At 39.6% G+C, this 13,320-nt stretch overlaps 2 protein-coding genes across 4 annotated transcripts in view; one reads left to right on the top strand and one right to left on the bottom strand.

The window, feature by feature from the left end:
- Positions 1–13,320, top strand: part of LOC124858084 (potassium voltage-gated channel subfamily B member 2-like) — a 149,983-nt gene that overhangs the window by 60,915 nt on the left and 75,748 nt on the right. The gene's annotated exons all lie outside the window — the stretch shown is intronic.
- On the bottom strand, positions 1,603–7,070 carry LOC124858085. Of its 3 annotated transcripts, none has more exons than XM_047349853.1 (7): positions 6,488–7,070; positions 6,322–6,381; positions 6,011–6,148; positions 2,802–5,809; positions 2,463–2,665; positions 2,187–2,319; positions 1,603–2,090 (listed from the first exon to the last, which is right to left on the bottom strand). In XM_047349853.1, exons 1-4 carry the CDS (start codon positions 6,572–6,574, stop codon positions 4,919–4,921), a joined length of 1,176 nt encoding a protein of 391 aa, XP_047205809.1. In that variant the 5' UTR covers positions 6,575–7,070; the 3' UTR covers positions 1,603–2,090; positions 2,187–2,319; positions 2,463–2,665; positions 2,802–4,918. The 3 variants fall into 3 exon arrangements, with proteins under 3 accessions (XP_047205809.1, XP_047205808.1, XP_047205810.1); XM_047349852.1 differs by having other exon boundaries at positions 2,485–2,665; XM_047349854.1 differs by having other exon boundaries at positions 2,485–2,660.

Genomic DNA, 13,320 nt, shown 5'->3' with positions numbered 1-13,320 from the left:
GTTTCCTAGGTACCAGACATCGGTACCTAATCGGTTCAAATGTGAAAGGTACACATCCCTATGTGTCACGCAATGAGCCCAAATTTGTAGTACTGTGTCAGTTTTGTTCTTTTTATCAAATCAAACACCTTCAATTTAAAATCCCTTCATTAATATCCTCCACCTGAGCACTGTATAGACGAGGCTTGGTTCGTTCTGTGCACGAAAATCATGTGCTGTGTGTGGGCCAGTGGTGCTGACCTCTTTGCTTGCTGTATGGATGATTGTTTGCTCTGCAGTTGGTGTAAAGCGTTGTTCTTGTCAGTCAGGTCAGTGTGCAGACACACTTGTATTGGTTATATAAGTGCAGGTTTTGGAGAATGAATATTTGATTGGGGCCCTTAATGCAGAGTGAACGTTCAGATGAGGAGGCAGTCAGTAGGCGGAGAGCGGTGAGCTGCATCTCTGTCCACAAGCTGGCAGGATGCCAGCAATAGAAGAGGTTTTACTGTACCCACTCTTCTACTCTTTTCTATCCGCTCTCCAATATTTTTTACATTTATTTCCACCTGTCCTATTTTCTCATTCCTCTTCTGCACCCAGTTTCTAAGTTCGTTGTTTTTCTGTTTACCTGATTCATTTTTAACTTCTTTTAATCTTTAAATTCCATTCTATCCTGGTTTGCATCTTTATGACCTACTCTAAAACTCATGAGCAGCCAAAGAAAATAGTCAAATTATAATGAGATTAGAATCATGTGGGTGAATGTGAGCACATGACTGGGCAAGTGTTTATGTTTATGTATATGCCTTCCATCATCTTATAGTTCAGAAGAACTGGGAGGGTGTTAAATCACATGTACGAATGCAAAGGTTGCATGCATGTCTTTTATAAGGCTGTGAGTTTATTATATGTAAATGTGAGAAGTTTTGTAAATATTATTAACCAGTACCACTGTTGAGCTAGTGTAATTTAAAGATTAATGAATCCTAAAATAATAGGGAAATGTAAAACTAGCAATAGAAAAGCCCTGCATGTCTGTGAAGAAATGGCTAAAAATTCAGCAGATATGACAAAGCTGTTCTCTGTAATTGCCTTTGGTCGCTGCTCAAAATCTGCCCAAATAACAAAAAGCTGAGCTATGTAGAGATGGAAATAAGCCTCAGGCCTACATTCAGTTGTGGAATATTTAGAACTTTTTCACCTGCTCCTTGTACTTTTAGATTTACTACATTTTTAGTGATTCAAGATAGTGGAATACTGCATTAGATTCTGGGGTATAACAGTGGTTCACATTACTTTTGCTGAATGCAATTTGGAATATATTAATATATGGTTGTTGTTGTGTGCGCAGACACACAGATTTAGAGTTTATCATATTGATTAATGTGATAAAAAAATGTAAACTTATATTTTTGTTTAATAGAAAGATTACATGTTTGAAATCTAGAATGTAGAAACAGCTTCTTTCAGAAGATAGTACTGAATCTACAAAAATAGATTTGTTGACATCGTGTTGTATCTCTCACATCATCCCAAATCCTTTTCTGACCAGGTGATCAGCCCTCATGATAAATCCTTCCCCAGAAACTCCAAAACCAGTGAACCCAACAAGAAACCAGATCAGAGATGACCAGCCTTTCAAGTTCTATTTGCATGGATGAGCATGTAGAGACAGTGGACAGTCACTGGCGTTGACTTTGCAGCAATCCCTCATACTGAGCATGCATGTAGCGACAGTGGAGAGGAAAAACTCCCTTTTAACAGGAAGAAACCTCCAGCAGAACCAGGCTCAGTATGAGCGGCCATCTGCCACGACCGACTGATAGACATTTATTGATCCAAATAAACTTGAAGAGAAAGCACTATGAAATGACTGAAGTCCTTAGCGATGACAAACATGACAATTAGTTTCCTTCAGAACAGATTTGAACAATAACATTTGGTCTGACAAAGCAATACATGTAATTAGTTCAGCTCAGTGATCTCCTGCTATAGTTTCTTCTGAAGCTCTTTGACTTGAGACACTTTAGTTTCCTGTTGGGATGTGATCTGCTGCTTCACATCAGAGCCTTCATGGTGAGAAGTGGATGAAAGTTCAAAATAGCCACCTGTAAAATTCAATTTAAATAAATAAAACATTAATATACATGGTACATTTATTTATTTATTTGATAATTAACAAATGCAGTGGAAATTAAGCTTACATAAGTCCAGAGGTTGCAGACTGTGTGCCGCAAATGCTTGATGTTTGGTCCCGCCTCGTTGACGCTCCAGCTGTTGGTCAAGTTGTTGATGGCGATGACCCGTCCCATGGCATGTTGAAAGAAACTTTCAAGCCTTAAGAAAAATCATCATCATTTAAAATCATGAACATGCAGATTTCCAACTACATAGGTGACCCAGGAGGGGTCGATGTTGCAACTGCAGTAAGTTTTGAGAAAAATGTACAATCACAACTTCATTGTGTTGTTGCAAATTACCCTGAACTTGTCATGGACATACCTGGTCATGGGGCACGGAGTCCAGAAACCTTGACATAAAGAGACAAATTACTTCAATGAGAAAAGCACACAAAATAACTTATTCTAAACTCAGTTAAGGAAAAGCAAAATGAAAGCCATATCTTGTTCTCTGTAGACTGCTTGGAGAATCAAGGCTGCCAGGTGGGTTGGGGTGTCCTGCGCTAAAAGCATGGATACATGAATAATTACAATCATGAGATTCATGTTATATTTGAACTTTTACCAACAGCTACTATAATTGCAACATACAAAATACTTTTTAGGTTCATAGTCTATCATCAGCTAGATTTTGGATACCTTGGTGACGTATGATGGGCCGCTCTGCAAATCGACCAGGTCCAGCCTCCTCCATCTCTTCTTGGAACCCTCATGAGTCATGCCGTGCGTTGCATGCTCTCAAGCCTGCAAACATTTACTAAAACTGGGCAAAAAACGGTTATTTCCACTCAAAGCAAATTAACATAATGGCCAAGCAAACAGAGCGGAGTGGAGAATGTCCATAGTGTGGAAAAAACTGCTCCATCAGACTGGAGTATTGGCTCATGATCAGAAAGAAAACCAAAAAAGGAAAATAAAAAGAATACTAGAGAGCTCTAGCAGGTTCTCTAGGGGAGTTAAATAAAATGTTTCAAAAATGCACTGGTCTCCAAATTAGTTCAGTGGTCGTCTGAAGTAGCTGTATTCAAGAGTAATAAGCTTCACAGCCGTTACTGGACCTGTACAGGCCGTCAGCCGACACCGCTATTCTTATTACCTGTTAAATACATTCACTTTCTTACAATATCCCAGGGGTATCCTAGGTGACCACTCGGTGCCTCAAATGGAGTACTGTGGTCATCTCAAGTTGAAGTATTCATGAGCAATAAGCTTACAGCCGTTACTGGACCTGTACAGGCCGTCAGCCGACACCGTTATTCTTATTACCCTTTAAATACATCAACTGGATTTCCAGTATCCAAGCGAATCATTGAGGACATTTGATTCTGATTATTTGTTCTCACTTTGGTGTTTTTACCTAAGATGGAGTACCATTAAAAATGACAGGACTATTGTCCTAGTGTAATTTGTTTCCCAGCCCTCCTCTCAAGTCATGGTGAAGATGCAGCTGAAAATGAAGCCAAAATACAATATACAGGGTTGTGGTAACTGTAATAAGTCTGCAACACACCTGACTGAACACAATATTCTGGCTGAGATATGTAAATGTGGTCAATGAGAGTCTGCCTTTCCGTTGTTGGATCCGAAATGAGTTGAGTAAATCCTTTGCTTCCAAACAACTCCTTGATTGCTTTTTTCCCCGGAGAGAGGAGGTCCTCGTTGAAGTCTCCCAATACCACAACTGGCTGAATATCCATTGAATTCAGGCCATCCAAAAGATTTTGACGTAGCTAGATCATAACTTGGTGGCCTGTAAACCACCTCTTACGTGAAAAGAAACAATAACCCTCCATTTGGCAACAAGCTGGAGCAGAAGATCCAAAATCCATAGCTGCTCTGATATTTTCATTGGCGTAGATCTTATTCTCATCCAAATCAATGATTTTACGTCATTCCAGAGAAGTTGTGCGACTAAGGGCGACGTATGCCATTCCGTGTTCAAAAACTCTCTTCAAAGAAACAACTGCAGACTTCATGGTCATCCCTTGTACTTTGTGTGCTGTACATCCAAACGCCAACTTGATTGGAAACAGATATCGAACAACTCCTTTTATGCTGGTTTGTTCCTGAAATCTCTCGATGTAAACAAAGTTGTCTGGTTTCCCTTTGATTTTTTTGGTGTGGCCAGCTGTGGGACTATCCAGTTTCAGTCCTATTAACTTCACGGTTCTGTTTCCATCTTTAGTCCTGGTGATGATATCTGCAATAGTGCCAAAGGTTCCATTGACAAGACCATCCTCTACGTTCAGGTTTCTTATGATCATGACTGTAATTCCCAATCCGACCTGTAGATTGTCAGGCAAATCTCGTTTCTTGGCTTTGACGCAGCTACCTAGATTTGTCATGTTTCCTGTTTTTTGTATCCCTCTTGTAGTCCTCTGCCTGAACATCAACTATTACTGTTGATAAAGAAGCCACAACTGCTGCATTGTGAGCATCCACCTCTTTGTTTGTCGCAAAAACATGCAGCAGGGCTCAATTTGGGTATTTCGATTGCTGGCATGGCTCCACTGTTGACATCAACTTGGTATTCTGGGACAGGGTCTTGTTCTTCATTTTCATCGATTGAGGGTCACTCCGCTACGCATTCCAAACGAGATATTTTTCAGGCAATCCTGTCAGCCAAACATTCTCTTCATCTGGGGCCATGTTCATCAGTTTGCTCATGGGAAGGCTCATTTTCACACAGTCTTCATCAGTTTGGATAAAAATGACACTGCGTGATGACTTTTTAAGGGGTAGACTACATGTACGGGCTACTGACTCTTGAGCACTAACTGTTTTGAATAGGCCTGCATGATCTTTTTCATCTCGTCCTGTTGGTTGACATCGGACTTCTTTACAACTTCAGCAAGCCAAGCTGGCATTTCCTCTTCATCAGAAGTGCTCTCTGGTTTCTTAGCACCTGGGCTTGCTTGTGTGGATCCAGGTGAAATATTCAGATTGCTCAAGGCCGGAGGAGGGGCATCACCAATGTCGTCGCTGACAAACGATACTGATACAAACTCATACGTGGCATAGGGGCCACGGTTCTCAAAGAGTTTGTACAGATGTTCAACCATGAGCGTTAGGTTGCTAAAAGTCATGACTACTGCAGTTCCGTTAGGATGGGGCAGGCCTGCTGAGTTTCTGGAGTGAGAATCAAAAACTCCAAACCTACCGTCTCTGTCCCGGAAAACTGCAATGCACTCTGGAGTCACCAAAAGAAAAGCATGGGTGACATTTTCAGACAGACACTCTAGTTGTGAAGCAAGAGGCAATCCCATTCGCCGTGATCTTTGAGGGCTATCATTCCGACACAAAACATGACCAACCCTTACACCTGTTGTGTGTACAGTGTAGATGTTCCCGTCTGTCAGTACTTGTTGGGGCATCTCTTCAACTGTCAAGTGATTATCAACAAATCTACCGTCCAACATGAGCTGCTGTTTAATGACAACATAAAGTGCATCTCCTTGCTCAAGTACTCTGTCAAGTAACACTGTGTCACACTGCAACCCCTCACTGTGGTACGCTAAAAATGTCAGAGCCATACAGGTGCACTGGTGATTACGGGAAAATGTACCGTATCTGTAGTCAGCCTGGCAATGTGTGGCCCTCAGAGTCTGGACAGGCGGACCGCTGGCGCAGGGTTCCAACGAAGAAGCCTGAATCATAATCAGAAAATTGCATAAATTTAGCATTTTTGCATAATTGTTTTGGCTCATAAGTTAATAAATTAAAAATATACAACTGTATTAAACAAAAACTTTTATTATCCTGTTAACAGTTCAAACAAACTTTAGTTTCCAGGATGTAGATATTCAAAATATTTGACATTTCAACAGTAGATTATTCATGAAAGTTACCTGGCAGCTGTCATCCCTGACATGGTCCTCGAGAGGCACGGGAGAGGACTCGGCGGGGGCGTCAACCTCCAACGTGGGGGCGGCTCTCCTGGGCTGGCGACGGGCTGGCCTGGTCCTCTCAGTCGGAGTTCCCTCCACCTGAATTCAAGAGGAGCTTTAAATTTGGTAGAAAGTACAGAAGATGCACAAAACTATACATCTTGAGGTCTCTGATTTAGGCTCTGTTGCAAATATATTTTAAATAATTTAAGACAACTTACATCCACTACTATTCAACTATTGAATTACTGAAAAGTAAACTACAGCTTTACCTTCTTCTCCGGAGACCGGGTGGGGGTCCAAGCCTGCGCGGTGGGTGGGGATGTCCTGGGCTGCAAACACAGGGATAATTACAACCATGTTGAAAGCACAAAACTACCAACAACTACTGTTATACTAGGAAAAAAATAAACTATTACGATTTATAACTCAAAATACCTTGGCGACGTCCGGCTGGCTGCCCTGCAGGTCCAGGGTCCTCCATCTCTTCTTGGCGGCCTCGGAGCGTCGTCCCTTGCGTGGCATCCTGTTAAGACAATGAGAACAGAAGAAAACTGGGGGAGGAAAAACAGGTTATCTAGACCAAAGCAACAGAGAAAATACAAACTGTGGAATGTATTTAAATATGTTCCAAATTAATTAAACAGTGTTTGTGGGAGGATGAGTGAATGTATGTGTGTGTGTGAAAGTGTGTGTGTTAGTGAATATTATGTGTAGCTTTGAAAATAAATGTCTTGTGTGTCTGAATATGTTTATCTAGTCAGTGTGTTGTTTTCTGATTGAGATGTAACAGTAGTGTAGATGATTTAAGGTGGGTGTAGTAAAGCACAGGTGAAGATCACAGCTGGCAGCACTGGAAATCTTCCAAATCGCAAAGTCTCGCACAAGTGAAAAGCTGTAATAAAAAGCAAAAATAATATCCATTAAAAACAATGCTAATCAAAATATTCAGTTCCAAAATATATTTAAAACCAGGGATAAAGCTCAAAATTGCTCTTTAATGCTCTTAAAGGACCAATATCATGTTCAAACATCAACACATTTCATAACCCTGGTCATTAGTAGTATTTAAAAGAATCAAAACCAAAACAAAGTGAACATTTTTTTGTGTAAACAAAAATAAAGTTTAACCAAATTATCAAGATCTTTCACTCTAGAAGCTAATTAAAATAACCAAACACAGCTGTAACATGTTGAATTTGTTCTTAAATGTATATCCAGTCAATCTTAATTGATAAAATATGATAACTGAATAAAAGGCAAATTAAACAATATTGAACAAATACTGAATGGCAAGTCAACATAGTATAATAAATGTCAACATATATGAAGAGTTGCAAACAATCAGGCAACAAATTACAAGTAGTCATATGGTTGATTAGAAAATATTCCTCATGATCTCTGTGATAAAAGACCAACAAACGTAATACTTTAGTGATACATTTCTGTCTTTATTGTTAAAATAAAATCAGCATAAAAGTATTTAGATCCGTCTCTTCTACTAATGTGCAGTTCCACACAAAGACAGAACCAGCATTACATTGATCCACGTTTTCACCATCAGAAACAAAGCTTCACTGCAGAGCAGACGGTAAACAACGCGTGTTTGTGCTGGTTTGTAACACGTAGTAGCTCAACAAACGATATATTTTATATTGTGGACCAGCAGCAGCCCAGCATGTTTGGGCAAAAACATGTAAATGGACATATGAGGGCAAAACAGCTTTATAAAGTAGATGGGTAAACCTCCCCAAAACATGTTTGAGCTTTTCAGGACATGCAGAACTCCTTTGAGACACAGCACACTATCTGATGAGTAAACACGGACTGATTTAAGATTTTTTTACCTCATTATACCTCAGCAATTCACTTTAAACCACACAAGAAATGTGAATACCATACAAAATATTAAGAAAAGCCCTTGCCTTTATTCTGTACTTTTCCGTGTTTATGTAAATCAAATACAAAGCAAACAATGAGATGCTATCAAGCTAGCATCTATACAAGCCAAAACCGAACGTTTCACGACAACAAAACATATAAAAACACACTAGCTGTCTATAAACACGCATCAGGTTTAACAAACCTAACCATTTTAAATCATATTTCACCCTGATAAAGCAGCTAAACACGATATTTTATAGAGAAAGCAAAGAGACATCTTACCTCGACCGGAGCGGACTAGCAATGAAAACACTGAGAAGCAGACCGGAAGGGGGGGGCGACATCTGTAGGGGTGTGTCGTTGTTGACGACTTGGCTTTTCAAAAAACACATTTTAAAAATAAAAGAACTGTATTAAAAGCTTTATAGTAAATAGATCAACTTTAAGACATTATAAAAAACGAAAATAAAAAACGTTTTTTTTAACAGACTGAGCCAGTCATTACATTGTGTTTAGTGAATCCCAGCGAGAGCTCATGACGTCACAGACGTGAGTACAACATTACATGGTCTAAAATCACACCTAAATGCTTCTGGTATTTAATGGATCTCCTACAAAACTGATGCTCTGTACTTATTTTAAATGTAGATTTGTAGTTTGTAATTAACAGTATGCTCCTGTTTTTAATCCATGCTGAAATATCAGCTCCAATTACTGATTGTGACTTTTATCCTCTTGAAGGATACCAGAATCATAAATATTATTTCTCAGTTAAACATGCCTAGGCAAACTCCGGTCTCAGAACGCAGTCAATCAGCTGATTGCTCACAGCAGTGCAATCAGCAGAGGTGCTGCAGTGATTTTTTAGGGCCTGGGCTGGGGGGCTTTTTGTGCTAACAATGCATGATGATTAATGGAGTTGTATTTGACTGTCTGCTATATTATGAAAAAATAGTTTGTATGTGAGTCAGCCTCATGTTTGATCATTAAGTCACATAAAGACCTTTGAACAACCAACAGCTGTCTGTGTGTTGGTTCTATTGTGATAAAAGGATCAAAAAAGTTGTGAATGTGTCCATACAGGCCCCTAATAAAATCCATTATGCCTATTAGATTCATCTTTTGGAGACCAAAACTCAGCTGCATATGAATGTGTGTGAATGTGATGCAGCTAATTGTAAAGCTAACACAGAGTTCACCTAAACAAAACCAACCAACTGGATCTTTCTCTTTACTGGTTCTCCTGGCCATTTAATTCAATTCAAATTCAGTTCCAATTCAAAAATACTTTATTGATCCCAAACGGAAATAAAATGTTGCTGACACTCATATTAATTTAGATTTTGTTTTAAGTCTCTGTTGTGTGGATCAGAGGTCAATGGGTTCCTCTCAACTGCTCTGTCTCTGTGAGAGTGGATCTCATAGTGTGTCGCTGTGTCTGTGTTAGAGACAGGGCTTTTATCAAGACTAAAATTTTAAGAAGAAGCTGGTACACTGACAGTGACAGCATGCAATGATGTTCAGTGTAAAATAAAAATATTTTTATTTTGTAGAGTATGTGTAGGCCTTATTTTGAAATTTCAGTTTGGTTACCAATAAATGCTGGTTTAATCTTATTAGTCAAATGGAACCTTCACCCACTTCTAATATACAGTTTTTTTTTAGCTTAAAAGGTCTACAGTAGCTATGGAACATTGAGGGTTTTATTTATATATTAATTCTAAAAGGCCAATGTAGTCCCATTTATAAAAGTGCTGGTGTTAAACCAGTCATATAAAGGCCAAATCTGCCATGCTCAGCTGTGGAAATATGAAGGCTTTTATTTTGTATAGTATTGGTAGGTCTTATTTTGAAAGCCCAGTGTAGTTGTCAGTTATGGCTGGCTTGAATGTGATCAGTCATGGCAGCTTCTGGCCTAAGGTCATGCTCAGAGTCACTCTTTGTCAGAGTTAACTTAAGTTCACTGGCAGCTGTGTTCTGTTGCTTTGGTAATTAATGAGACCCAACAGCTGTGTGATTGACTGCTCAGGCCTTCGAACTCCATTTCTGCCCCTTTGATTCAGCAGGATTTACTCAAAACAGTAGTCCGAACAGATCCTTCGCAATCGAAAGCAATACAGGCTATTGTAAAAATTTTCAAAGCATGAGCGAAGGCAGTCTTTTGTCTTCTTTTGTCTTTTGTACAATCACTAGTAATTATTAAAGATTGGGGCTTTTATTTTGATAGTTTCACTAAGCCTTATTTCAAAGGACCAGCATGGTCCGATTTCCAACACTGGGTGAGCTCCAACATTAGTGTGAAGCCCAGTGCTGCAATCATCTATTGTTTAAAGGCTTTTATTTTGTAGAGTATGTTTTGTCTTATTTTGAAAATCCAGCATGGTTCTCCTGTCAGGTCTGGGTTACTTCCATCAATTATGTAGAACCCGTGTGCTATTCTAAAATCATTGTCTGTGCTATTATCAGCTTTCAAAACTCATTAGTAACCATTGAAGGTTGATTAAATAAATTGCCCTTTAGGACTAATCACTGTTGTCTGGATGTTGGAACAGCAGTACATGCTGTTTAAGGACCCTACACCAAATGGCCGCCATGTAGTTGCCCCCTATGAAGATGGTCAAAGGGTTAGGTCAGGTTTAAGCCATAGGAATGAATGAAAGTCAATGGAAGTCCTCAGAAAGATAGTAATCCATGGATGTGTGTGAGACACAGAGCGGCAGAAAGAAAGACAGAATCACATCCAGACATCTACAGTAGGAGATACACAGAGCTATAAATAGAACAGTGAGGAATGAATCAGCCAATCAGCAAAGAGCGTCAGTGTAACGTGACACCTGCTGTTTCTCACTCACGCAGCACCTCACTCTGTGTCTCCCCTGGTCTAGGCTTTATAACATGGAGGCGCATGCTCCCGAACGACTGGCCATAACTCTGAAACCGTAGGGGCGATCGATGTCATTCTTGGACCGTTTTTATCAGAACGGACAGGGGAACATTAATGTTCATCCTTTATTTTTGAAAATATAATAATAAAGGCACAACACTGGGTGAAAAGAGAGGGAAAATGGGGAAAAAGGCAAAAATTCCTGAACATGCTCCCGAACAAAGTCTAATATCTCGGAAACCGTACATGGTATTTGAATAATTGTTCAACTGTGGGCGAAAGCCATCCCTCGTCCCCAATCATGGAGATTTTCATAGCTCTATGTCATTTACAGTATAAAATAGGAGGATGGAAAGACATGGTGTCACTCATGGATTACTGGTCAAAGTGTCATTGAAAATACATGGGAGAAGGCCTACAGAAATCTGCTGACTCTTGGCGATCGAGGGGGTTTTGACAGAAAACTATGAGACCTAGAACAATGTTGAAGTTATTGTGTGAAAGCAGAGGCCCGGCCCTACAAACTGACTGAAAATTGTGACTTTAGAGCGAAATCTGTGGCCGTGAGGGCCAGTTAAAAATAATTTGAAACGCCAATAAAAGTAATAGCACACCTCCCGGGACCGAGCCGGACGTTTTGATGTATATATCGTGGGGGTGCGCGCTGCGGTTCGGGCCGCATTAACGGAGATAGGTTTTGACCAGGTGCATAGTAATAGGTGCCTGCCATAGCAATGCATAGGAGAGCAGTGCATATGCATTCTATGGCAGGCCCCAATTATGGAATCATTTATTTGAACTAATATAGTTCAATGTAATAGTGTAATTTAAAAATGGTTCAGGTACATCAGTTATAACAGCAGTTCATATAAAGATAAATTATGAAGTTACTCTACAGTCCTAGATTCAGTTTTTGGCTAAACTAGTTGGTATTTTGTTAATTAATCATCCTCTTCTGATTTTCACTGATGTTAGAAAGTAATTTTGCTACGAATACACAACATTATTTGCCTAACATTTTGGCAGTGGAACAAATTTGGTTTTAACATTTCCTTTAAATTGTATTAATGTTTTGATGGCATAAATAAAGATATTTCAAAGTTTTAATGTCTGCACTTGTGTCTGGTAATGTCTGTAAATCTATTTTAGGCAAAGCAGTTGCAGTTCAATGTGGTTCTGGCTTATTTTTTTCTATCAGATTTTCGAGAATTGATTTCAGATTCTGAATAGGTTATACCTTGGTTATAACCTCTTTATAACGTTGTTATAGGTTATAACAGTTTTCTGCTGTATCGTTCCTTTACGTCCTTCAGAACCTCAGTGCTTGATGCTTTCCGTGGACAGAAGTTGTTTTTTTTTTTTATGCTATTCTTGTCAGAAGCCATTGCCATTTTTTGCCTCATGTGATACAGATGCACCCACACTAACTCGTTTACTAATTTTGATCAAGCTCTGCAGGATTCTGGAGCACTCACCACAGGAGAAGATGATCGTGAGAGTTGCTGGACACTCTTTTTCATGGCAGATGAACGATGGCGAGAGGCGCTGAAGATAGTGAGAGGCCTTGAAATCCTTTATGATATGGAAAGCTGTTCTTTCAGGTGCACTATTCTTGGAAGTGATTTCCTTTCTTCTGAAGCTATTTTTATGCAGAGTTGGCTACACACTTGTCTTTGGAGGTAACCACTGCTAACAGAGTTAGACAATAATTTAAAGCACATCTGCTCCTTTTTATAGCACCAGTCTGCTGTATTCAATAGATAAAATGATGACAGCTTGATTATTTCATGTGCTTTGATGAACATGTGACACGAAGCTTGCAGATATTTTGGTGATAGGGCAGAAAATACAATGAAACTAGGTTTTTATTACAAAGTATACATTTAAGATTTGCAATAAATTTGTATGCATCGGTCTTACTTAAAAGTCTTACTTGTCAGGGTTCAGTTTTGTGCACACTATTGTAATTGTGATTATGTACAGTAAATCTACAGCATAAAATCCAGGATAGCTGAAAAATGACCATAAAATTTATTTTGTGTGTTTGTATTGTTTTTGGCTGTCCATTAACCTAAATACCTGAAATCAAAGGAAATGGCACAGAAAATGTCAGTAAGGAAGGACGAGATTTGGCCAACTTTGTTTCAGCTGGTTCACTCTCAAAGAGCCAATGGAACTTGTTTCACCTCTTTACTTCCAGATTCACTTTCAGTTATGGATCAGACCCTTGGACACTGCAGTTGTGCACATTTTCTCTCTCTTTCTTCAGTCAGCTCCTCGACCGGTTCATCAGGGAAATATTTTAGAGGTCGCAGCCTTTCGGAAAGGGTTGCAGCTATGTGCAGGCACTTTTTCAGCTCTCCTCTGTTCTTTCCCTTTGGGGGAGGTCAGAGTAGGAGGTGGTTTGGCTCACCAGCCTAATGCCTCCCTAATTGTTGCTCCCAGGAGGGTGAGTTAGCGTTGGGAAGAAGAGAGAGAGGTGGCTAAAAGTTCTCTCATAGTG

This window comes from Girardinichthys multiradiatus, chromosome 21, assembly GCF_021462225.1.
Source record: "Girardinichthys multiradiatus isolate DD_20200921_A chromosome 21, DD_fGirMul_XY1, whole genome shotgun sequence".
Taxonomy (NCBI): Eukaryota; Metazoa; Chordata; class Actinopteri; order Cyprinodontiformes; family Goodeidae; genus Girardinichthys; species Girardinichthys multiradiatus.
Note: the sequence above shows the minus strand (reverse complement) of the source record. Positions and strands in the feature narration are given on the sequence as shown.